Source organism: Calliopsis andreniformis, chromosome 9 (genome assembly GCF_051401765.1).
Source record: "Calliopsis andreniformis isolate RMS-2024a chromosome 9, iyCalAndr_principal, whole genome shotgun sequence".
In the NCBI taxonomy this organism is placed as follows: domain Eukaryota; kingdom Metazoa; phylum Arthropoda; class Insecta; order Hymenoptera; family Andrenidae; genus Calliopsis; species Calliopsis andreniformis.
Window position 1 is genome coordinate 9,972,124 of NC_135070.1, and position 27,877 is coordinate 10,000,000.

At 42.3% G+C, this 27,877-nt stretch overlaps 1 protein-coding gene across 1 annotated transcript in view; it reads left to right on the plus strand.

Moving 5' to 3' along the window:
* Window positions 1-27,877, plus strand: part of LOC143183247 (headcase protein-like) — a 160,513-nt gene that overhangs the window by 5,938 nt on the left and 126,698 nt on the right. Inside the window, exon 2 of the mRNA XM_076384758.1 lies at window positions 21,911-22,007. Within this exon, the coding sequence (XP_076240873.1) occupies window positions 21,911-22,007 (97 nt within the window). The remainder of the gene's footprint in view (window positions 1-21,910; window positions 22,008-27,877) is intronic.

Genomic DNA, 27,877 nt, shown 5'->3' on the forward strand with positions numbered 1-27,877 from the left:
TTAAATGCCATCGAGCTCCGTTAAGTGGCTGTAGAGAGCAGAATATTTCATCGTTGAAAGGATTTCCTGGACGCGTTGCTCAGTCTTGAAAAGTGCTATGATAAAATCCTCCGAAATTATGATGCACATCTCGTGCTATTTTCGAACTTACGCGTCGACGAAAAAAAGGGGTGAACTTTCAAAGTGAGCTCGTAAAATTTCCATAAACGTGTTTCCATTGTCTTGGGTGGTGGTCTCTCTATCCCATCGTGTTGCGAAACATTTTTGACCCTTTTATGGTATTCGATTAAAAATGTTGAATTTTCGACCCGACAAACCCATCTTTCATTCTTGAGAACATTCAATTTTAAATTTTCAAATTATTTTATTTATGAGGTATTGTAGTTTACTTGCAAAATTATGTATAATTGATAAGTAGCTTATTTTTTTTAGCAAGAAACGTTTACTTATTAGATAATGAGAATAAGTATATCTATCCACTAAAAAAAATATTTAATTAGTTATTGAGTTAAATGCATTATTCTTGATAATGCAAGACTGTTGGCCACATCTCTTGCATCACATGAGAGTAAACTACCATGTGTATAGATTTATTTCTCGTAGATTTGAAACCATTTCTTTATCATAACTTCAGCCCTCCACCTATATTTAAGATACTATCTCATACGAAGAAGTATATTTGATGGTCGAACAACACCGAATTACAAATTCCATAGTAAGCATCCAGGGAAAAAACTCGAACGTAAGATGGGACATGGGCGCGAGTATCCTGTAATATAACCCCTTGCTCGTTGATATTTCAATGGCATTTTTCTAGGGAGGCGATTCGAATTTATGCCACTCGTGATTCCCTTTTTCATCCATAAACCCCGCCCTCCGCCACCCTTCGATATCACCCTCGCGTTAGAAGACGCGTATAGAGACATTTTGGCGCCGCAACGCGACCTATAAATCCCACTTTCACTGAAGTGCGACGAGTCCGAGGGTTTGTCCCCTGCGCGTTACTCGCGTTTTAACCAAAAATAAATTACGCTCGAGGAGCGGCAGTGTTCCGCAGTTGACGGCCATTTGTCGATGGAAAGCCGCCTCTCGAATTCGTTTTCCTTCGATGTATGCCCTCCATTTTTATACACGCAGCGAGTTATATCCGCGAGGGTGGTGGCTTCTTGTTTGCTCGCGTTTTACGATCTCATTAAGGCGTTCGGGAACCTGAACTTATGATTCATGTTCGGAGTGTCCCAGAAATGACTGGGTTAACTTTGAGAACTCGTATCAGAGTTTGAGATTAGAGATTGGGGGTTGAGCTTGTTACTGTTTATTTCTTCTTCTTCTTAAATCAAATTATGGTTTTCACTGCTTGAATAAACGTTTCATTTGAGTCCACTTTTTATTGCGAGTTCTACTTTCATGTATTATTAAAACTACCGCTGTGAGATATCAGAGGATCAAAGGAAGTAATAAACGAGTGGGAACTCTAATGAAACGTGCAGAAGTGTAAATAAAGGGGACACAGTGGAACTAATGAGAATCAATGTTGAACCCTTCAAATCGTATTTTTTACTAGTTGTAATTAAAAACTGATGGATCGATTTGTTAGCAATAAAAAAAACTGTATTTCCATAAGATATAGATATCTCGATTTATGTGCAAAATCAAACGTTGAAAAATAGAGGGATAGCGTTCGACGAAAAATTGTTAGGTTTCCCCGCGAAAATAAGTGAAATTCTGTACGTGCTTTCGCATTTAATTTGAAATTCGTGGAGTTATGTGTATTATAAGGGTCTGGACATTTTTTCAGGGGTGAATTTCTCGAATTTTTCGAGTATTTTGTTGATATAGTGGAAAATACCGCTTATTCGCATAACTTCGGAGATTTTTTCTTCCTTGAGATAACAACATTTCTCTGTGTGTACGTCGAGAGCACCTGCATACAAATTCTTTCTCCTTGACGGTTTAGCGTTGCAAAGTTTCATGAGATTGACGCGCATATATAAGCTTACTAGAGATAACGATAAGACGAAGGTATGTGTATCTAGCCGCGAAGCTCAGGTTCGCGGCTGTGTCAGGCGAATGTGTATGCTTTTAAAATCAGAGACTGAGCATAGTTCATTATTAGATGATTAAGAGAAATGAAATAGTAACATCTGTTGAAACTTATTTCGAGATTTCTCTATCTTGTACAAATGGAATTAGGAAGTCAGTTTCCTTATAAAACTTATCGTGACAGAATCAAAGTTTCAGAGTAGGTATAAATTTACATCTCACCTTTTTTTTTATAAGTCGACTTAAACAGAATTTCGAAATGAACGAGTGCTCGTGACAGCATAATATAATAATTCTCGCCGATTGCGAGTGCATAATAATCAAGTCGAAATGTCAGGGTTAGAGGGGCGTGTATCTATACCGGAAACTTTTGAATGTCTTCACGATTCGACGAATGCTGTTTTCGCTACCAAGCGAAATTTATGATTGCGAGCCACGTCGAGAATGAATATTCAACACAGGGAGTGATAAATATTCGAAATGAGGCGCCTCCGACGGTCGATAGGAATCGATATATTGAACTCGACGAAATACAATCGACGATCGTGTATTCGAGACGCGGTGGGTTTTGCCATTCTCTGTGAGCAGAGAATGATGAAAATGTACTCCAATAGCATTGGCAAAGCAGAATGATTTATGCATTGTGTGCAGAATGGACGTGCAATTTGGAAATTAGTACGAGAGTCCTCGTTAGAAACGTGTGTCTTAAACAGATTAAAATTAACAGTCAATAATAGCAAAGTACAGAGAGAAATGATGCATCTCGCGGGTCATTTTTGAAAATTCGTGTAACGTCAATTAAAGACGAATTGTGGTATTCTGTTACATAAAATAGTACATTTCATAAGTTTTTAAAATACCTATTGAAAAATTGTACAGTACTGTCTTGTTAGAACCACACCCAGAAGTAGAGAGAGAATAATGAATGACTAGCATAGAATGAGTGAGAATGTAGGATATCTATCTGCCTATACTATTTCATCCATTTAAATTTCAAGTGCTGAGAAGGAACGCAAGCATCACAGAGTGAGAAAAAAATTTATTTTAATCAGCCTCTGGTTATAAAGATGCTGCTGTAACCATGTCGAGAGAAATTTATAGCTTGTGATTGTCGTGGCGGCGAATTTCAATTAAGATGGCGGCGATAGAAATGTGCTTCTAAAAAGAATCCTAAATCTCTGTGCTTCTTACAAGATATAGTACTGTATGAAACATATCTTGACACAAGTTTCATAATTATTTCACCAACTACACTGCATGTAGCAGAAGCCATTATATTCATCACGAGTCGATTGCACTTCACAACAATTTGTCCGTGGGGAACAGTCGTCGCGGTTTGTCTGCAGTTAAAAACAGTCGTTAAGAAAAATCGCGAGGTAATAGTGGAAATAAGCCTAAAGAAGGATCCTAGAAAGGAAGGACGGGTTCGGGGATTGACCCTGAACCTCGACCCCTTCGGGCAGACGGACCGCCCCAAGGAATATCTTAAAGACGACAGGGCGAAATTCGAAGTCTGTCTTCTAGGGGTTCCGTTCACTCGTGCCAGACCATTGCTTCTTTTTCAAAAGATGAAAGTTGCTCTTAATTAAATTTCCCTTATGGAAGAAGGAACATTCGGCCCCTTCTTTGCTCGACAAATCCAACAGAATTTTTGCGTTATTATCGACCTCACCCTAGCGTTTTCTTCCAAACGAGAGAAATCCCGAGCAGAGGAGAGCGAGGAGTAGGTTTTGGCTCCACTTATTAAACAAATGGTGTACGTTGTTGCGAAATCTCTGCTGGTGGCGCGGTTGACTTTATTTTCCCACCTGGGTGTAATTTCAACGCCGCCCAGTTAGTTAAGGCTTACGGTTTTTCCCGAACGAAACTGGCGCGGCTGTATCGCCCATGGTGAGCGGGAAAGTTTATAAAGGGATTAAACTTTATTATATCCGCTGGCTGGTCGGGGCTCCGCGAACTTGAAACTCTCCTCTTCGCCCTCTTTGCCCCGTCCTCGCCATCGTGTACACCGCGGTTAATAATAACAAGGCGACTTCGTTATTAGCGAATTTTTAACCAGCCAATTTGGTCGCACCGTTCCTTTTGCCTCAGCGCGTCGAGCAGCTTAATGATATTCGCGGGGAGATTATGGGGCTTACGCGGGAGGCGCGCGATTTATCGGTATCTGTGAGGCGCGGAGAACGTATTGCTTAAAAATAAATCGAACGCGATACGGGTTGGATATATCGAACGCGGTAAAATTAGTCACGTGAAACTCGATTTTGATGCCACGATATTTCCTCCGGTTTTCACTGTCAAGGCGAGCGTGCATATGATGCTTGGCAGACGTTTATTTATGTATTTAATGCGCGAGAAAAGTTTTGTAACAGGCTTGGCCAGCCTCTGTTATTTAAAAAACTATTTTATATTCTTTTTCAGTGTCACCTTGTACGATGTGTCCACGTAAATGTCGACGTGGAATTTCAAATGATTTGCGATATTTAAAGATGTTTACATGGAATTGTAGAATATTTTATCCGCTAATGTCTCCCAAGTGAAAACCCACTTCCGAGGCAAGGCGTATTAATTAGCATTTTTTAAGGGGAAACAGCCTTCACATGGTGACCCAACTGTGACGTAACCCGTGCAAATGCGTTCGCCTGCAACCGCGTGAGGCGACGAATTCGTAACGAGGTATTTGTCAAATTTATGCAAATACGGGGATCGTATAAGGCTGCCGCGAAACAACACGCCTCTTCTCGAATGTTATTTAACATTCATGAACATCAGAAACGATCCTCCTCTCCCTTTCCTTTCTCGTTTCTATTTCTATTTCGGACGGTCGAATTCGAACTTCGAAAAGAAAACCATCGTGTGATGTTTTTGCATGTGTTGGGAGCGATAAATGGGAGGACCGAGCCTCCTCGACAATACTTAATGAATGTGTTTTATCGCGAAAATGTTTATCTTGATCGTACGAGACGTTCAGGAACCGGTTGGACCGGATCCTTTGCCTACCATTTTCGAGAATCTCAAACAAACGGCAACTGATATAGAAATTTCAGTGATAGAGAAATTTGCGCGAATGGAGAGGACGACATTCTTTTTTTTTTATTTTTCTTTTTTTTGTCAGGCAAAATTTATTACTTGGGCGATGACAGTTGTAATTTTAGGTTTTTCAATTTCATTCAATTTATTATCACATTCGGACGATAAGTTTATTTAGTCAATTTGAATTCGTGTGATAAAGGAATTAATAGATATAATTTATCTTGGTAGGGGCCACACGTAAAAATGTATAACTCGTGAATGTTTCTCATTTAGATTCTTGTACCCATCACATATGTTGTTAAACATCGTCGGTACACGAAAAGGATGAATCTTCTTTTTATTCCAGATCTACTAAATTTTAATCTTATCTCACTTTCAATAACTAAAATCCTCGACCATAATTCAGAAATGTTGAGGTACATGTGAGCACATAAAGGTGGGCATGAAGTTGTAGATTAACTAGGTAATCAAAGTTATCTTCCTTCAAAAATAAGATGAAAATGCAAAGTAAACTTTCTCTGGCTCTTCTGTCCCTCAGTATTGACTGTACTGTCCAACTGTCCTTGGCCCATACACACGTAATTCAATGAATCCCATTTATTCCGTAAACATGATACGTTTTATGGTGTCTACCAACAAATGGTATTTTAATTACACCTGCCTATGCCGGCAGATTTCAAAATCAATTTTCTCGTAAACAGAGCCTCCAGCAAAAAGACAATTTTACACTTTTAATTCAATTTGACCTAAAGAGTTTTTTAAACGCACCATGAAAACGACTCCACCCTGTACATAAGTCGCTTTAATCACTTCTGATTACACCGTGCCCTTTAATTGCGTAACCTTGCCTGTCGTCCATTTACGAGGCCAATTTCATTCCCTGTTCGCGTTGCTAATCACATCGGAAAGAAAAAAAAAATAAATAAATTGCCCATCCCGTTATCGTCGGTGAAAAGCGAGCGACGTTGTAAATACTGATACGAAGCAGAGTCATTAACGATCGCGTCGACATTGACCCCAGCGGGGGAGCACGTCTCGCGGACAAGAAAGTTGTTGCAGTGGAGAGAGGATCATTATTACGTCATTACATCGCGTAGAATTTCTTGTCAAGCGGGTAAAAAAGTCAGTCGGGAGAAGAGTGGTTGCGCCGGCGTGGGCGGCGGATTGGCTGGCTTGTGAAACGTTGCCTTACAGTTACTCATTATGCACAAGCAGGGATAGGTTTGGGCATTGCGAGACACAAGTTCGCTGCGCAATGCCTGTGTATTATATTGTCAGAGTGTGTCCAGAGAAATAGCAAGCGTTAGTTTAAACATCGTTGGGAAAGGAAATACGGAAGACCTGTATCACTTTAAAAAATGGCTAGTTAGGTGTATTCAATATTCTGCAGTTGGTTTACGGCAGTTCGTAGATACATAAAAGAAACATAAAGACACAGTGTCCATTTGTCACTTGACACCGTTTATATTTAATAGACAATGACTTCTTGTTAGCGCATAATCAGTTGATAGCTGTTTCTAAGATTATATTATCTAATATTGTCTAGTATCTTTTCCTCAATGTAAATTATTATAAATGAAGAGCCTATTAAATGTTCTTCCTTTCATAGAAGCTTAAATCTCTCTCGTTATTATCGTAAAAAGTTTATTAAACTTCTCCGTAAAATTTCTTAATGCAACGTACCTTCTATTTCGCGGCCATTTTTCTAGTCAGATTGAGAATACTCACTTTGATTTCGTTAAAAAGAATAGGGGAACCCAGAACGGTCAGAAATTAAAAATTTATCATGGTCGAGCCCATTTACGTGACTCTCCCAGTACCATACGTTTGCTCTCGAGTACGAAGAACATTATAGTAGATGTAACTGACAGGAACGGTTCGTCAGACAGGGCTGTCGAGGTTTTCACGATTTGGGGGAATCTTCCTCTGAATTCCGTGCGTACTCGCGCAGAGGGAGATCCCAGGCCTATTGTATTAGTTCACAGAGCCAGAGGACACTGCGAGGAATATTCTAACAGCGTCAGCGACGAATAATGTCAGGGAAAGTCATAAATGAAGAATGTAGCCGTCTGGCACGGTTAGCAGAGCTTTTTGGTAACCATGACAGTGAGAGACGAGCTTATTTAAAGACCGCATCAAAGATTCCGCGAGAAGTTCGTGATTTCAGTCTGCCATGAATTCCGCCGAGAAGGGTAATTGGCGTCCCTAAAACTTCCTCCATTAAAGATAAAATACAATCTGGCGTACATAAATTCGTATTACTCTATATATAAGGCATTGGAAGCAACAACTAATACCATTACTCCAAAAAATCGGAACAAATAGACAATTTTACATAGTTTCTTTATAATAAATTCTGGTTGCAAGGCAAAACAACCAAAGTCACATATTCTTCTTTCCGAGATACTGATGCAATTTTTTTTAATGCTTCTTTTTCTTCCTAAAAGTATAAACTCTGATGGTGCAATGCAGCCCTTAATTCAAATTTTTTGAAAATGTGACTTAGGTCCTTCTGTCTTACAACCACAGAATTAATGATATAAATTCAATTTTGAAGAAAGTAAAAGTTACTCCACTTTTGCATTCAATGCTTTATATTTTAATAAACGTTCATTAGAGATTTTTCTGGAACGTCTTTGTATAAAAAATTAGAAGTCAGTAGGGATTATTATGAGCACAGTGTGTCAGGTGTGCTGACAAGTTGCACTGACTCGCTGCAAGCGGTCTTTCTCCTGCCCAGTTTTCTCCAGCTTTATATTGTGGGCGTAAGAACAACAGAGACTGTCCGTGAGATAGGATATAGGACTTAGGTTTTGCTCCCAAAGGAACGAAGAAACTGTTCAGTCGTGCACTGTATGTAATACCGAGGAGGTGCACTCTGTATCCTTATTTACGCGATCCTGTTATCTTCGGCTTCCTCCTTTGCACGGTCTTCCATTTTCCTCCCTTGCAACAAGCAGTTCGGATCCGCGAAAGGGAAACTGGTAGGACTCTGTAGAGATTTTTTTTCTTTCTTCTGTTTGGGCTCCTTCCTCCAGGAACGTCGGTACCAACGTATATTGCGCGTAGTCGACTGTAAATTATTGCGTGCCTGGAGGGTGGTTTACTGCTAATTGGTTTGTTAACGTCGCGTTTACCTCTCCCGAGACGCCAGTCTCTCTTCCTTTCTCTCCTCGAGAACCGAGTTCGCGTGTATTGCGCGCATGAACGCCGGGAATATCTTCTGTCTCTTTATTTTCAGATGAAAGGCAATTTGATGGCGAAAACGATTGATTTAGCGGAAAACGTGGTTTGCGATTGCTTTGTAGGGAAAGTCGAGATGTCTCTTCATTAAATATCTGCTTCCATTTCGACAGACATTCGCACAGTGAAATAATACATAGTAAAATAAAATGATGGGATACCTGGAACTGTTTGGAAAGCCAGATTATTAATAGGAACAATCAGGAATAAAGAGAAGAATGGATCAGCTCATTAGCAAAATATGAGATCTCGTGGGTGGTCGCTAGGAGCAACATTTCAGCGATTGAGATTGTGTTGGAATTTTTTATAGGGCAGCAAAAACTTGAACATGGAATACTGAGAATGCAATCTGAATAATGGTATAACAGTAACAGAATAATGACCAGCTTTTCGTTATTGTCTGATTATCATTCTCGACATCTCGATCTCTCTCTCGAATTAATATCCGCTGTCCATATCTTCGTGGGAACAAATCCACGTCGGATGTACCGATGATATATTTTTATGGTATTTTTTTTATGCCTACTGTTATCTGAATTTAATATGCAAAATTCGTTCTGGATTACGTAATAGCGATTATGTGATGGAGAGCTCGCGAAACAGGCTCTTACGAAACCGATTGGCCGAGAGTCGACTACGTGGCGCCGAGGATTTCGAGTCGACCGACGCCGATTCCAAGTTCCCTCGCCGACAAGCCACTAGGAATTTTTTAATTAGAGGCGGCGGACAAAGGTTACCTGCACCGTTCTGTGAGAGCCCGCAATAACGGCGTCTCTCTGACAGGTTACAGCCCGACACTGGTCGAAGCTACACCCGCGATGCTCGCACCCGTCTGCTAGAATGTTATTTTCGACCTTCTTTTGCTCGTTTTAGCTTCGTAGCGGCAATAATATGTCGATTGATGTTATTGTAAGAGCCAAATAAATATTATAGACTTTCAAATTTATTATTAGTAATTTGGCACATTGTTCTCTGAAGTATTCTGTTTTCAGAATAATTTTAAGAACAATGGGTTTTCCCATCAAATTAATGATGACAGAAACAAATTGTGATTAGTTTAGAATTTAGAATCTCCGAAGGGTTCTGAAATTTTGTAACTTTTCAGTCCATTTTTGTGTAATAGAAACTTGAAGTAAATAGTATTCTTTAAAGTTTTACTATATTCTTCATGTTTCGATTGAAACTTCAATCTGAAAGTACCTACAGCTATTTAAGGTTCCTCGACATTGAGCTTTCGGAGAATGCAATTTAATCGCAGCCTACTAATCTAATCCAAAATTCCATCAGACTTTAACATCGTCCTTCGCAACAATTTCCCTTTCGGAGAAAACAATTCCTATTCTCGGCACAGATTCCAAAGCTCGTTCCCAGTTGATTACTCGCTGCCAAGTAATCAACCCTGTCGTCTAGGCGCTTCAGAGAAGATCCCCCAGAGTCGTGCTCACCAGAAATAACCAAGTGTTCCAGCTACTGTACCTTCGTCGGTTCCCTTGACAAAGCTCCTGAACGTAGATAATAGAGTCACCCTGCGCTTTTAACCATAGCAGTTTCCGCTGGCAAAGCGCTCTCGAGCACCAGGACGCATCTCGTACACAACTGTGCGCCCCAGCTAAGTTGGCCCCGCTCTCTGAAACTCTGCCCAGGGATATTCGCGCTTTCCTCCGCCTGGGTCATGTTGGACGCATAATCCTGGAATCCCGTAGTTCTCTTGGTGGCGCATATAACTGCGTACGAGCAAACTCGAAGCGGATTAACCTTTGGACGAGTTTTCAGGTAATCCTCCCTCCTCTCCGCGCCTCTGCTCCTCTTGGGCTAGATCCATTTTCCGTTATCACAACGGGGATAAGTCCGCGCAACGAGGGAGCGTCTTTATATACGGATCATTCGACTTCCTTCGTGGCGCGCGCGTACGTGTCCTCGGGAAAAGAGCTCTTTATCCGTTGATTCCATTTCGGCTTATTGGACGACGGGATTCGTCGGTCCTGTGCGTTAGCGTTCGAGTCCTTGGCGTGTCCTGCGGCATCTGCCTCCTTGGTATTGTCGCCGCTCCCCCATCGCTTCTCAGTTTCTCTTTCGCTCGGAGCGCGTGGACCGAGCTTTGGAAACCTGTTTCTCCACCTTGATGTAACGCCTCTCGGGCTCGTCCCCCTTGGACAACGTTCGCGCTCTACGAGATACGTTCGTGCGCGGAATCTGTTCGACAGACCCGAGGACGTCGTTTCGCGGAGATATGTGTGCTCTCTTAGGCATGTGATTCATTGCACTCGGGTGTTGCTCGTATTTTTGTTAAGTACGTTAAGAAAACTCGTTGACACGTTCCTTGGGGTACCTTCGTACTTGCAGTCTTGCGATTTGATTGGGTTTGCGTCTAATGTTAGTGTGGGTTTCTGAATTAAATATGTAGTAGGTTTGACACGAGCTTGAATTCTCTTCCTGTGAATGTATAGTTCCTCGAGCTTCCTGGATTGACTTTGTTTCAGTCATAAAATAAAGCTGTTGTAATAAAAATTGAAGTCACATAGTGTTAGAAGTCTATGAAGAGTCTACGAAAATTTCTTCATATATATGCATTACTACCCCTGTCTCTGTGCATCAGAAAAGCATAATGAGAATTTTTTTCCAATATTTCTGTCTTATCGCTTCGCAAACAATTAGAATACCAATTTTTCCATTCTTTCTCTGCCACATCATTCCCTCTCAATGTTTGATCAGTATTTATATCGTGGAGTAACATACAGCTCATAAAGACACAAATATTACCAGAAACGTATATTGGGGGATTCGGCAGGGCAGAGAAGCCCCGTAGCGCTTCGAGATAATTATTTGTAAACTCGTCGTTCTATTCCTTGGAAATACTTCTGTTTTTCTTCTGCCAGGTTTTCGTCCTGCGGGATATTTGTCCTCGGCTATCCAGGACGCGGCACAGTCTCCGGAGGCAAATATAAACGTTGCGTCGCGATTATCAGCGTGTTCCTCTCCCACGAGCAACATCGTCGTTTGCTTTGCTCCCTCGACTAGCTACCCTCGGTTTTAGGCAGCGGTGACAAGTCAACTCAAGCTGCACAAAGCCTGCAACGATTCATCGACGCCCCCGCTGGTCCAGTCTTGTACCATCCCCTTTCGTAGCTTCCGAGGGGGCCGATTTCTGAGCTTGACACGCGAAATCGCGCGCTTCTACGCCTGGTGACAGTGTGTCAAAGGCAGCTCGTGACAAAACGCGTGGACAGCTCTTGACGAAACGGTCGTGGAAAAGGTCTGTGTGTTTACGGACACGAGATTCCCTGGTTGCCAGGTCTCTCGACACACAAACGACTCGTCGACTCCTTGTGTACACTTCAGCTTTGCCTGGGAAACTCGAAACATCGATACCATGCCTCGATAATTCGGCGAGAAGGGCTTGACCTGGCTCTGGGACGTATGAAGGCGTTATGAAGAGCTTGGGGATCAACCCTTTCCGACTAGGAAACATGGGATTATACTTGTGAAGTTCTCGGGAACGCGATTACGGGTAAAACAAACTCGAAGATTTGACGCCTCTGTGTTTAGAGTTTGTCTAGGTGTTCGAGATTCTTTGCACCTGATCGCCTGGTGGTTGGGTTCTTGCGTAATATGTTTGCCTCGTGAGAAGACAGATTTTTGTTGAAGGAATAAAGGCTTTTGTGTACTTTTTCTACTTCGATCTTTTAAGATTGGGTAATATTTTGTTTAGATTATGACTTGTTTTCGTGATCTCATCCTTGTCTGAAGAGGACAAGGTACTCTTCAGTTTGATATGTTCAAGACTATAAATTTGAAGGAAACGAGCAGCAAAAGTGCCTTTGTTGTTTTAGAATAGAATACCTTCCAATTAAGGTAGTCCTCTAAGATTTCTGTTTTTATCGGGTCCGAAAAATTACCATACAATTAAGTGGCTATACAACCTTACTGATAACATGCACCCCAGAGGATCGGGATTCGTGATTCGATACACGTCTCTCGTGAATAGTCTCGCCTTGTCTCGTCATTCGCAAAAGTTGTTTTTTCCTTCCCCGCTCGTTGCTATTCCGCGCGTTTCTGCTGCCTATTAATAGGAAACTTCAAACCGACCGGAAGAACCGGTCCCCCCGATTTCTCGCCGATGCCTATGTCCCTGTAGGCTATGAGATCCTTGTAACGTACCTCGCAAGCAAATTCTTGTCTGCCATTCGAAAGTAGCGTGTTCGAACAGACGCTTGCGTTTGCAGAAAAATCACAGTGTGTCGTCTTTCTGATAGAGTTTCAGATTTCACTTTTGAAAATACACATCGTACAAATTGAAGCATCAAGTGGATCTAATTGGCAAAAATTAGAGCATTAGGTCTGCGAAATGAGAAAAAAGATAAGAATTAAGAAAAAATTGGAGGAGAACAGATATATATTTAAGAAAAAGTAGAAAAAAGAAAGGTTTACTTATTGTGTGTTAAGGTAAGTGTTTCAAGTACTTGAATACAAACTTTCATATTATTTCATTTTGAGCTTGAATTCTAATGTACCTACTAAAAGAACAAAAAATAGTATCATGAAATAGTATATTCAGGTACTGAGGTGCATTTCAAGTAAGTGTACAAAAATAGCTGAAAAGGTTGTGCAAACACTGAGAATTTGATATCTTAAGAGTCCAGGTACTGGGACATTTAACCTTATGTTAGGTAGAGAGTAACTTCGATGATTGAAAATAATCGATCACCTGTATCCATACATGTCAGTGGATTTAATTTGTCGAGATCTCTAAGAAATTTGCTAATCAGTGTCAGTAGTCGTACACTCTGCAAATTGGGAACCTGTTTACAACCCTTTACACGCTCGGAAAGGTGAAATAGGAGGGAAGTTCGCACGGTTCATAGAGTACGCTGGATAAAGTCGTTTACGAAGCCACTATGAAGCTAGTGAAAACGTCCGAACGAACCGGACACAGCCATTGTGTCCGAGTTCCTTCTAGCCAGCCTTCCATTATCGTCGCTCGACTCATTAGCGCACACCTGCGAGCTGCTTTAGGAGGATTTGAGCCCACAATCCTCTCTCGATTTCTCTCTGTCGTTGCAACAGTGTGTGCCCATGGAAATTGCACCAAACAGCTGCTGCTACGGTAGTTGTGTGTAGCTTCCTCCTTAGTAGGATCCTCACGTTCTTCCTAAGTAATTCGTGAAGCGAATCCAGCAGTCTCATCGGGGCTGCCCAAGGACGCTGAGACATCCAGTGGATCCTCCTCCTCATTGTTGCTACAATGAATCTTAGGTTACACGGTACTTATCTTGTATTGAAAAAGCATCCTAATTTTTTGCATTCAGAGTTACATTTCAATTCAATTATCCAATAGAATCCTAATTACTTTATCAAATAAGAGAAAAGTAGATGGTATACAGAATCAGTTCTAGACTAGCAGTTTACGGTATTAGAATCTGTTTTCTATGAGCAGCAGGAAGTCTTGATCTACCTCAAATCTCATATTCACATCACAGCAACCATAATTCAAGTCTCCAATACTATATTGCTTTCTTATCAATCGCTGACAGACCCACCCAACTCAGTATTCCCAGTAAACATAACTCGCGTCATCAAAGCGTAACGAAATGATTAGCCTCCATATCTCGCCTGTTACCCCACAGAGAAAGATTACCTACAAAGTTCAAGGTGAGCAGATACGAAGAGTATCGAGTTACAGCAGATAACCAACGGTGCTCGAAAACAGCGTAACGTATGACGTCTCTGGCTTTATAGATTTCCGATGAATATTACCAAAATATCGGCTGGTACAATTGTCCTGCGAACTGATAAATGTGGCAAGCTATCAACAGCTCTCGCGATAGCCAGGCCCTTATCAGTCGCGTGCCCGACTCGCTCCTAACGCAAACTCGTCGGTTATCTCGTTACAGTGCCATCGCGATTTTCTCTTTTGTGCGTCTGTTTTTGCGCGCGGTTGCGCCAGGGACAGATGCAAACACACGAGGGTACACAAGAGAGACGATGGGCGACACGCCCAGTGGGAAACGCGGTTGTTTTTCGTCGGACGAGTTATTCGGTTCCTATAGATAGGTGGTCACAGCAGCAGCCAGCGGGACTGCTGTCATTGAGGACAGAAACGGAAGGGCATCTGAGTCAGAAGAGGCTTATCGGCTAACTGCGCAAAAATGCCTCTCAAGTGAAAAACATCGTTAATGCGTCAGTCGCACGAGTGCTGCGAGCAGTGCAGCTGTGCCTCTTTCCCTCCGCGCTACCGACGATGGGTGACGCTCTTTCCCTCCCACGTCTTTCTCCTTTCTCTCGCCCAGGTTTCCTTTTTATAAGACCAGAGGCGCCTAAGAAACACGTGCCTGCGTAAACAAGACGTTTATCGGCTATAAATACACACCACTCGGGAATGTGTGTACGCAGGTGTCTGCACTGTTACGCGTGCCATGGTGTGTGGGTGGCCGCGTGGTCCCTCGACACGAAGTCGATGTTCGCTTCTGGTCGATTTCGATGTGTGAATGGACGGTGTGGTAACGAAGGGGGAGGGCCAAGTAGTGTCACTACTCTGACGATGGGTTAAGTAGGTCTGCTATGAAGAAAAACAGTATCTCTTACAAATATTTTACTGCTACTTTGCACTAAAACAAGGGGCGAAAAATGTTCTGTATTTTTCTGTAGTTACTGCTTTTCTCTATAGTTGGATAGTGTAGGTCTCTTATTCTCTATAGAATTTTCTTCGTTGCTGAAATTTTCAATGGCAACAGTGAGGGGAACTGGTAAGGAGTAGAGGCGAGCCGAACGAATACAGTCTGATTAGTTCTAGTAGAATCTCCTGTTTGTGGCCCACCTTCTGAGATAATTCGAATGAGTTTGAGACGTACGGGACAGGGTCACACGTGGAGCTCCCTTGCCCACTCACCAATAGCTTCCCAGGAGTAATCAAGATTTATCATTGGATATTAGATGCTACGATCCAGTCCTTTTTATCATAGAAACTCGAGTTAAAATAAGTTCTAGGTTCGCAAGTACAGCAGCTTGACACTACGTTATGCTGTCTAATTTTCCAATTGTATCTGTCCTCGATGTCTTCATATCCGCTTGTAATTCCAAGTTTGGGCACTGATTACCGAATACGCGGGAGGGAACGAGGCTGTTCAGTGTTGCACGAGGTTTAGTGTCAAGCGATAGGCAAATGTACTGATTGAAATTCCAAGGATGGGCCCGCTCGTCCTTGAAAAACTTGACAAGCTGCAGCCCGGATGCGTGTAACGCTTGCGTCCTTGTTGCAACGCACCGGGTTCGCAAATCACTTTGCGAGACGCGTACGTGTCCTTCGAATACGTTCGTTTCCTTGGGGGGACACACTGCGTCTTGCGTAAAACGTGAGTGCTTGAAATGTATTAGCTGGTCAGTGATACGCCCACGTCTTGCGTTGTTCTCAGGAATAATTGAATTTTTTTTAAACAAATCACTGGCTCGTTAAATCGCTTAAAGGCCATCACTGTTCGTAACACTTATTTGAATGTATAATATTATACATATCTTCTGAAATTGAATTAGAAAAAGGTACTGGAATTTCTAAATGAATGTAATCGGTACTTTTAGTTACCCTGTGTTTTGAAAGCTTCGTGTGAAAGGTTTCAGAATAATTTAGATTACCGATCTACTGCATTTAATTACACAATGAAACGACTTGTAAGCTAGCTTGTAAGCCAGCTTTGTAAGCGCGAGTAATTTATCATAGAACGAATATATAGTATTACAGTAATCAGTTTCAAGTTTTAACAGTCTTCGAGCACACATCACGCTCGTATCGTTCGAACTACAAAGTATTCACGCGGCTCGTGTCAGGCGACTGAAACCTCACGTGAATCGAGCTTTGTACGCTTGGACACGCGACGGCGAACAAACGGCGCGTTCAGCGCGACTAATAGCGTCACGTGAGCGTCAAAGACGCCACTCTAGTAGACTCCTCTCCAGACCATTGCTATTTCCAAGCTTTGTATTAACAGAAACGCCTCTGCCAGTCAAGCTTACGGGGAACCGTTACCACATTTCACAGAACTCTCTCTCTAGGAGTCGCTGATTAACCGGACTCCACGTCCGCACAGTGAATTACGAAAGAGCCCAGCGTGTTTGATAGATAGATAAGGCATGAACCGACGGTGCACGCAATGTCATGCTATGCGATATTTATAGGAGGGTTTGGCGCCCCGTAACGTACACGAACGACGCCCGACGCTGGCACCGTCATTCATGTCGGCGAGGAACGAATCGACGATTACGAAAGACTTCCTAGAAATCTAAACCGAGTACAGACGGTGCACTGATACGCACCGGACGCGTATCGTGTGGTATCTGGTTGCAAAAACTGATTCACTCGTGAATAACCGCGTAATACGGGTCTCGTGTTACCGAAGTGTCACGGGAGCCTATTGGTTTGAAGAGTTCGTCTGCTGGACCTAGCGCAAACCTGAGTTTTATGTCTTGGGTTTCGTTTAGCATCAACGTGTTCGCTCATACGCTGAATTCAATCTAATAATTCGGAATTCAAAATATTTTTAATTTATTTTTATATTTACGAGGCAAGAAATGGTCATGCAGATCTTCTAGAAGTCTTCCTAAGTAGAGTCAGATGTTCGCAGGGTAGATTTATGTAAGATCTGTTATAGATTTTTGTAAAATTAGTAAAGGGTAGCTTGACTCTACAGCAAGAGTAGCTTTGTTAAATCTACAAAATTGACTCTCATTGACTTTATTAAATTCAGACCTGTTAAAATACTTTGTAAATTTTACAAGAGACTTTAATAACTTCAGCTTAATATTTTCTTCTGTGTACATTCAAAAGTGCTCATCTTGTTCCAGTAGTGATCGCTAGAATTTCTTATTAATATCATCTATGTACTCATGTACTTCTATTATGACCCCAAGTCCTTACCCCGATGGAAGAATCATCCATCGAGCTTCATAATCAACGTCATGGAAAAGTTGACAGCGCATTCCATGCAACAACACCTCCGTATTTTCGCGACGATCAGGCTTGCTAATTGACTGATTATAATTTCAAATCGCCGCAATCAATCCTGCGTTAACGACGCGAAGAAATTGACTATAAATAGACCCTCGGCTCTGTCCACTGTCACGTTTCCTCTGCTAGGGGGAACTATTTTAAAACCTCGCCATGCACACCGAAACAATACGAATCTCCTCGAAACCCAAGCTAAGGTTGGCGTGAAGCGACACATCGATAAGAAGACGGTCAGTTTCCTTTCTCGGCAGCTCTTAATTCGCGAGCGCCGTAGCCTACTGCCGCGCCCCAAGGTTAGATAATTCCCTTTTGCTAAAAGAACGCCGTTGCTTTTCCATCCCAGCCGTTTGCACGATAATATGCGCGGAGCGGGCGGTCCGTGCAAACCGGTTCCAGCGGAATATAAATTAAACCGCGAAACGGTCCTTTTTTTACGTCCTCGCGTATACCAGCTCTCGCGCGCTCTCCTTAATGGCTCGCGCGATCGATTTTTTAGGATCTCGATCAGGCTCCCTTCGCATGAATTATGCTCCACGACTGGCCGAAGGATTAAAAGAGAAAGTAACAGACGCGGCTGGATATGATATTGTTGCAATCCTTGAAATGGCAAGCTATGCAAATGGAAAATTGAACAATGTTGCTCCGTTGTTGGCTGTCTTCAGATTCGATGAAGAACATGATAATAATGGGGTACATAGCTCTGCTACTGAAAAGTGAGGTAAAATGTCTCGGTACACGGTGACTTAAGAATCCCTCAACGTCCAGTGTATTTTTGCCTGGAAAAGCATTGTGCTAAGGGAAATGAAAATTACACCATTAGAAGGCTCGTCTTATTCTACTTAAGTGGTTCAGAAATATTCCTACAATCAATGAAGAATTATTTAAAAGAACTTCTTTGAATGGGTTCAGAGTAAAATGACCTAAGAAAAGATCATAGTTCATATATGAGAGTTTTATTGTTCTGTAGGTATGTTTTGTGTTTTATTAGGCACGTTAGAATTCAAGCCTAATAAAATTCAGTAGAATTAGTGTTAGTATTCCGTTACCACAACATGGTTGGCTACTGGGACATTTACCTTATTTGATCTCTTATCACATGTGGATTCAATGAAATAAAAAACACCTATAAGTAGAGCACAGTATAATTAATTTTCTCTTGCCTGTATCCAATTAGCACATTTCTTTCTACCTTCATATTCAACTTTGCCATTTTCGTTTATGCGTACGTGTGTATTCCTCTCAAGTGATACCAAACGTTTCCACCAAACATGTCATCAAATACTTCTGAGCAATAGTGTATCCCCTGGCGACAAATTTTATGGTCGCTAATTGCCCAGTCGCGAATCGCGACGCGGTCCCGCGGGAATCGAACGCGCGACGTCCGTCGCGATGTTCCTCTGCCCAAAATAATAATTCCATTGATTCCCTGCAAAGCTTGCGCAACTAGCGTTAGTCATCGCGGGAGTCGAAACACGATCGAGGGACTACGGTGCAAACGTTATTGCCACTGCTGCCGGCTGATTGAAAATAATTGCGCGAGCGTCGAGTTCAGCGGTTCGCATCGTTGTGAATTAATGGCGGCGGATGGCGACGCGGAGGGACTCTCTCGCGTACGCGTCCGTATTTGTACGCGTCGATCCTTCGCGAGATGCCTGGGTTTCGCAATCGAACGTAAATATCGGTTTTCGTGCGCGCGATTATACACGGCTTCGTTAACTGCCGGCGTGTATGCAAATCTATCGTCCGCGCGAGCCTTTTTTGGTACGCCGGGCAAATTGGACACGTTGTTTCCCGCCAGGAGTTACCTCGTTGAGTTAATGGCTCCGAATTGCCCTTCAATCATCGATGTTATTACGTTTTCGGTGACGGGCTGTGTAAATACGATGACTGTGGGCAGATTTGTGCCGAGCGATTGTCGACATTGCGATGGGACGTAGTCACGCTTCGAAATGGGGAAGGAATTGGCGACGGAGGGACTCGAGTGCTGCTGCTTGTAGAGGAATTACGCGATGCGTGAGATCATACTTCTTGAATTCTGTTTTTTTATAGCACAGTGTCTTAGGTTAGGCTTGCAAACGCAAGGATGTGAGAACAGTACGCGGTTGTAACAATGTAGATCAATTATGCAATAATTTGAATGCAACCTTGTGTATATAATAGGCGATTTTAATGATGCAAGTATATTTAGCACGTAGGTAGTTTCAGAGCGATGGTAATAGTATCTTGATCAGTTGCCACAGTATGATTGTTGTGGAGTTACAGTTTGCAATTGTATTGCTGTAAGTATAGTTGCAGCATGCCATTGTCGAAATTCTTTTCTCTTTTTAGTTTACGATTTTTGTTTTGTATATTTTGATAATCCCACGGTAGCAATGTGATTCGAATTTATGAATAGAAAGCAAATGTTTTAAGTAGTAAACTTATTTTCCGAGAATCATTCGGAGCACGTAAAATAAACTTTTTTATACAACCGTGTAGATAAAAATGCGTGAAAAGAGAACGGTTAAACTCTTGCGTAACTCCTAATCTTAAAATAGCACGCATCCGTTTATGTATCGCATAAATTTAGTTTTTTTTTTATCACTTTACTCTTCGATGTAACATCCAAATTGATGAAGTAAGCGTGAAAATACAGAACCTGTGAAGATCTTTTTAAGTGTCTTTACCACCCAAAATATCATACTTCCAGGTGTTACGGAGTACATACTTGGTATTCCAAGACGCAAATATTTTCTTCGCATTTCCACGTGTCGCAAATTCGGTCAACGCACGATTTCAACGTGCCTCGTCCAGGCACGTGAGAATGATGCATCGACCGCATTGCATAATGCAACTGGTCGTAGACATTACCTTTTCCTCGGTGTGACACGCGCGGATCGACGATTCTGCGCAATATTTTCGTGACACTCGGCTGACATTGCCAAAAGTTAACGATACGGACAACAATAGAGGACGGGTCTCGGCCGAGTGGAGGCCAAGGTTAAGGTCGAACCCCCCACCTTAGGATCACAGCAGCTGCTCCGTTCGCCTGCCTCCTGACTGTTGCCTGGCCTCTCTGTATGCCTGCCTCAGCTCGCTTGTGTCTTCCTGCCGCTGACGTAACTTCCTTCCACCAACTCAATTCCAGACCCCTTGATATAGAATCTCTCGTATCGTAGGAACAGAGAAAACTCGATGCAAATTTCTGCTGTGTTAGAAGGCGAAATAGATTCTGAAATATCTGTGGTATCGTTTACGTATTACGTAGGTGCTTTTTAAAATAATCTGAAATCATTTTTACTTATGTCCTATTAACTTCGTTCAGTTTTGTAGCTTTTACGAGTAGTTATAAATAGATATTAAAACAACCAGAGGTGTCACGTTTAATTATTGCAAACTTCCTCCTGTAAATGATCGTATGAAACGTCGTGAACACGTGAAATGTAAATGGATCAACCTCCAGAGTTTCCTCCTCGCTGATCTCCATGTCGGAGGAGGAAAACTTTGTTAGACGGAGTTCGTAGCAAATCCATTCCGCATGAATTCAGTCGAACCGACAGACCAAAGGTATTCGCTATTGGACCGACGTCAGTTGCAAAGTCTGCAGTAGAATCAGACATTGAGGGGTCAGCCGTGGGTGAAACGCTGATATGCTCTGCGCGTCTACTTCCCCTCCATTCGAACATACACTGTATCAAAGCTACCAGAATCTCGTCTGAGCTGTTCCTGCAGATATTATGGAAACTGCATGATTGAACGATTTCGACGTTACGAATACTGTATCTCCCGATACATTTTGCATCGACATTCGACTTGTACGCGAAAGTATTTCCCTGCTTTCGATCTTTTACGCGTCGATGAAGGGTGGCTCGCTCTTCCGAGGTAAATTTTCCCTCTCGACGGGGAAGACTTCGTATCCTCTTTTTCTGACATGTGGCAGAGATACGCGCGTACACGTGCAGAAACTGTGCTCTGACAATACGTACGTCCTTTGCGCTCGTTTTCATCGGCTTCCGAGGATAAGCGCTGCGAGTCCTAAAACGCGCGACCCTCGCGCATTACACAACGCCAGAGGGTTGTCGAGTGGAAGGGCTGGGAGTACGGTATTATTATGTATCACGAGAAACGCGCGCGAGGAATCCTGATTTTTTCCGCGAGAGATTTTAAAGGGATGATTTCGCGCCGGAAGGATGCTGTATTGGGGAAAATAGAGTGCTTTTCGAAGGAGTCACTTGAGCGTGTGTAAATAGATCGTGCATGAGTGCAGCAATTTCGATGTCTGTCAAGTTTTTTCAACTGAACATAAGTTATTCGAAAGACGTATTTTGATTGAATTTCTTATCGATTTTGGAGGCTACAAGAGTGTTTTTCAATGGGAGTCCTATGGGCCCACTAGGAGTCAATATAGAATTTTTGGGGCCACGTGAAGTACAGATAGATATGGGGATAAGAAAGAAGGGAATAGGAAATGTATCTAATACTGAAATTTATATATTCTATTTCTCTTTCAAATCTTATTTTCCTTTTTACGAAAAATACGAAACAAATTATTCGCGATGTACATTGCTTGCATTTACATAATTTGATTCTAAGGAAAAAATTGCATTTGATTTGTTATAGGCAAAGCTGCGGGGCAAATGGAATCTTCTCACGTCGCCTAGACTTCAGCGCTTTCAACAGCCTGCCGCGCACCAAGTTGAACTCCTATCACATTAAGGTAAGTGATATAATATCACTCTTCACGCAATGTGCGTGTCATTTTAAAAGTCAGCGTGTACTGTGGAGAGAGTTTGAAATAGTAACCCTGCTAGAGCGACAGGAAAACAGCAGAGTTATATGAAATTCCTTAAAGCGGAAGGTACACGCGATAGAGCAAGGTCACGGCGAAGAGCAAAGTGCTCTTACTTTAAACCTTCCTGCGAAATTGGGTCTCTGATCTTTCTTCGTATCAAGGGTGGATTTGGAACATTTTTACCATAATGTTAGATAGCGTAAGTAATAATTTTGTAGATTTAATTAATCTCATAGGAAAAAGGAGTTTGACGTAAAAAATTGTTTTATCTCATTTAAAAAAAAATATTCAGAATTTTTTAATCTTCATAATTTTGAATATTCTGGTCATAAATATGACTCAAAAGTTTGTAAACATTTCTAGTATGAATTTATTCAACTCTAACAGTTAAGAGATTATCAATGTTTAAAAATGTATGAATTTTATATTCTTTAAGTTCGATCATTTAAGTAGGATATGTTATTTATAGGCGGAACTGTTACTAATAAACCATGAAAGTTGGTAGAGTTTATGTGAACATAAAACAGCAGTGATTATTAGAAAGAAAATAATATTATGCATTCCACTATCCACCCTTGATCGTCGCTTCTACGACTACCCCAAAAACTCGCCAACAATGATAAAACTCCTCGAAATCAGTTTCACCCCAGGATTTATTTACCCCCCTCGAAGGAGAGAGTACGTAACGCGCCCTTAGCCATTGCCCTTGATCTAGATAACTATTACGCCACGACCTCGGCCGAGCGAGCCCTCACGCAACTGGGTCTGTGCTGGTTTTCCGGTGTGCGTAGAAGTCCGTCGCAGCGACAGAATCCTTTTCTATCCAGGCTGGGTGGACTGCGTCGTGACCCTGTCGTCCTACCCCAAATACGAGGGAAAATCAATAGTGTCTCTCGGTCGTATTCTACGTGCATCCGACGTTCGTTTGCAAGTCGTAGTTCGCGCTAATCACTTAGCCTGAAATCTTGATGAAGCTCGAGTCGCGTGCAGGTGGACACGCACGCGTACTTGATGGTTTTTCGGAAATGCTGAACGTTCAGTTCGAGGCAAACGTGTTCAATTCGTTGCCATTTGGGGGTAGAAAGCTGCGTACGCGCGTTGCGGTAGGTCGATCGATGAAGGATACGACGCAATAATAAGGAGGTTCGCCGCGAGACTTGGAAAAATTGCTCGTCGTCGTTCCTTGCCTGCTGATTTATGGACAGCCTCCTTCTGTTTTATGTGGCCATTGCGTGCGATAGAATTTTACTGGGGTATCATCGTGACGCACATTAATCGGGTGACATGCGTTTTAGCTCGTTGAAGGTAAATCGTGCACAGTTTTTGAGGTATACATTCATTTATCTTGACAATTATAGTTTCTTTTATGGAAGAATAATTTCTTGAAAAATTGAGTCTATTAGTTTCTATCGCAGAATATGAAGTATCGATCTTGAAATTGTGGGGTCAATTTATGGCCGTGTTTTTCCCACGACTGGGAGCTCGAAATTTTCCTGTTTGATCAGTAATAGGGGAGGTAGTTAATGGAAGAATTATGAGATTGTTAGGCAATGTCGTAAAGCTGGTAATTATGGAGATGAGACATCTTGATTCTTTCAAGGGGGGTAAAAGCCATTAGAAATGAATGGAGTCTTGAAAATAATAAATGATTAAGTATCTGTTCTGTATATCATTTACGATGATATACTGAAGTAAAATTGAATCGTATTGATATGACAAGTGGAATTACCCACGATATAGCCAGACTCATTTAGGTTCAACTCACAAACCACAAATGAAAAATGAATCAATTTTCCACGTTCGCAATGCAATCTCCTTTTATCAATGCCTCTAAACAACCAATTAAATATAATTTCTCATTCACCGTTGAAATCTAATAGAATTCTATCGTTACTGCTACGATAAACCCCCCTAAATATCCATTTTGATCCAGGCTTCTGTTCCCAGAATCCCAGAATCCCAGACCGCGGGTTCGACAGCGAACGGATTGATTACAGATTGATTTAATGGCGCGGTTACACGCGGACAGTGTAAATTTGCCCAGTAACGAGCTATTACATCTCGCGTAAGCTGCATGTACCAAGTAGCACGAAGGGGTGAAATTAATACGAATTGCCAGGAGGGAAAATTAATTTGGTAACCGGAGGATCGGCTGTAATTTATCTCCGTAAAAATAACCTCCACCTGCAAACATTACGCGCTCGCGAGAGCGTGTCCCTGCTTGTATCTCTCGCAGCCAGGTCTCCTCTTGCTTTCCGACCTCCAAATTACCCGCCATTTCGAGAGCTCGCTCGTGCGAGGGCACAAAAAAAAAAAGGATGACTCGCAAAATAGGCCCGGTCGTGCTCGCCTCCCCTACGGAGTTTGGTAAGTGGCGGTGCTTCGAAACGAGCAACCATAACGGACTCACCCCATTATGCTCTCTCGCTGGCAGGTCCCGCCGTCAAGGGATTAGCGTTGAAAAAACACTGCCAGCGAGAAGGGGTTAATTTACGATTTCGGTCTCGCGTCAAGCAGCGCGGGTTAGAAATATTTTTGCGCGCTCTGCCTCGTTCTCGCGACTGCCTTCGAATTTTGTGAAATATACCTACCGGTCGCCGACGCGACAGGGAGGGGGTTGGGCGTTCTTTTTACGTCCAAGCCTCTCTCGCGTAACCTTTCATCGCAACGTGTGTACTCGAGCAAGCTAGCCCATAAAAGCCAACCTCTCTTCCCCTCCCTCTGCTCGCCCTTCCGTCGTCCAAATAGCGTTGCGCGCTGTTATTTATTCCTTTTGCAAACGCAGAAAAGGGGCACGCTTTATTAGACGCAACAATGGACACGAAGCAAGCCAGTTCCTCCGTGGGTTTACAGCCGTACGGGATAAGCCAGCGCGGGATTCCTTTCATTCTGCCCGCGAGGAGAATCGCGCGAGAGGGATTTTCCAGCGCGTGAAAAGCTGCCTCGAGCTTTTACGAGCGGGGCTTTCGGGAGAAAGCGATCTCTCGCGACCTTTCTTCTCATCGTCGGTTATTGCGCGATTGGATTGTCGAACCATTGATTGGTTTTGAGTTTGTGTTCGGTAGGGACTTTACAGAGCTGGTAAAATTGTACCTAAGACACATTTAGTAGTTATTGTCCGCGTGAATATAGGGGTACGTCGATTCAGTTAATAGTTATGACTAGTGAGGCCAATAATAATATGTCTATATCTGAAAGTGTGAAATCAGGCGTGGTCGTCCTTATCTACTGTAACCATAGACGTAGATATCTATATTTTTTCCAGATTCAGCCTTACCTGCTCTGTACAGTAGGTACTTTTTTAAAGCGCTCGATTATTCGATATTTAAAGGGAAAATTGAGGGAAATACTTATTTAATGAAAATTTCCTTTTTTACAATTTCGTGAAATTGCATGTTACAAAATTTTCGTATTTTTGGGAGGTCTGAATTATTTTATTTTCCATCAGATTCAATAATAAAGTACTGTGTAGCCACCTTCAATTGTACTTTTTCCTTCTGAAGATAAAATACATTGTACTTTATCAGATTATAAGTGTATGCATTATACAGTGATCCGAAGAATAAATACATACTTCGATTGACTTTGATCTACACACTCATGACATAACGTATAATTTTCTTTAACATAATGCATGTAATTGGAAACCTTTGATCGGCGCTGATAGACATTCAAGGCCTTCATGACTTTCATTCGTCTCGTATATTTATTTAAATTTGATAATTTTATTCCAACTCTATCATTCCTCGGCAGTCTCGAGCAGTTCGGCGCAGTTTCGAATAATGTATGCCATAGTTGCATTCGATACGAAAAGTACGTACACTGTTACCCACCCCTCTTACCGTATCGAGGGTCAGCCAGCCCTTTCCACGCGCGGTCGAATTGCAGAATGCAAGGTTTGCCTTTTGCGCGCTGGAATACCGATATGCAAGCGCCCCTGCTTCGCGTTTTGTGTCGCTTTTAAAACCAAGGGGGATTGCTGGCGTGAATTGGAAATCATGGCCAAGCCTGCTGTGCCCTCCCTTCACAGTATTAAAGCGCCGTGTCCTGTCGGGCATCAGGAGGGGTAGAGCTTTGCTTTCTCTTCGGAGCAAATCGTTCTGCACCCTCTCTATCTCTCTCGCCATTCGTTAAAGTATGATCGGAGGTTATTATTGCCCTGTCCCTCTCTTTTCCCTCTTGCGCTGTGTATCTCTTGCGTTCATGCAAAACAGGCTCGAAGCACTTCCCCTCAGGGGTGACGCGCACTGATAACTCGGACGCCGAGCACTGAATAATTATCAGGCGATCCTCGTGGTCGAATCATTGTTCGGAACCCTCCTGCGCATTAATGATCGTGTCGATGGGTTCCAAACTGCGGAAAATATTTTTAGGAGAATAGGTAGATATGTGGGTATATGATATTTCCTGAAATAGGAGATTCAAGGAAAGTCAAATCCAGTTGGCACTCGTTAGACATCACTGCTTTATAGATTACAACTACAGAAATAGGATTAATCAATTCTTTTTTAATTATTGATGGATCCTGGACTATGTATTGCATACTATTTTGTAGCTTCTTTTACTATCATTGGTGCATATTTATTTCATGTGAATGCTTCACGGATATATCTGTACTATTTGCACCCAGGAAAAATATTCTGTTGGACAAAAGAATGCGCGAACTCCTCTATGTGTGGCCCAGACCCTGTCTCTCAAAGGCGAGATATTGCGATTCCACGACGTACATGTTCTTTTCTCCTGCGACGCGTCGGCGTTGAAGTCTAAACCGTAGCTCGTGTTAGGCCAGACGATAAATCAGACACGAGGAGCAATGGGAATGAGAAAGTGGCGTGCCACGATGCAATTACTTGACGCAGTTCGCGTATACTTATAGCCCCGGGTGTGGCGTAGGCTGCTCGTGTTTGTTTGAACTGTTCCGATCACTATCCTACAAGTGCAGCGAACTCGATGAACCGCGTCAGTAATTCGGATACTCGGCCTCTTGAGAGCTATTCGCCTTTCGAGTAAATATTTGGAGGATACGCAGTTCTTTCGAAGCGAATTTCAAAATTGTTTAACATTCTTGTTCCATGTGCGTGAATTTTTATCCACCAGGAAAATTCCATATCACTAAATTTGAATACAGAGAAGTCTGATAATGGTAATGATATTAGTCTTGTTTGCTTTTGAAATGTTAAATTTCAAATATTTAAAATTCAAATATTTAAAATTCAAAATGTTTTATACCGTCTTATACATTTGAATTTTTGAAATAATATATATCTGTCTTGCTTCTAAGGAAGGAAATAAACTTCCTCAGAGGTTTAGTCAAACATGTTTTACCACACTGAAGCCCACCACAATCATTCTTTTTAATTCCACAAATAGTATAACGAGTGAACCTCCTTCATACTCAGCGAATCCACTGTAAACAACGCACTGGGTTGTCGAAACAAACGAATCGATTCATAAAGTATTTCCACGCGTGCTAATTTATTCGTTTCGCAAAGAATCTGGGAAAACGTGGCTTAACAGACGAGATTTAACGAAGGGTTGTCGTGGAACGGAAACGTGGAAGCGCGGCGGTTAAAAGGTAGCGAAGCTTGCTACCTTTTGATGGTGGTTCGCAGCAAAATGTATTTTGTTCTTGGCCACGAAGGCAGAAGCGTTCTCGACTCGCGAGGAGTACCCCGCTAGAGTTCTGAATAGCACTCGGTGGTTGAGGGAGCGGAGATTAATTAAAAGAGGACGACGTCGAAAAGCTTTGGTCGCGATTCAACCATGCTTTTGCTCGATGGGTACGCTTTCCTTTC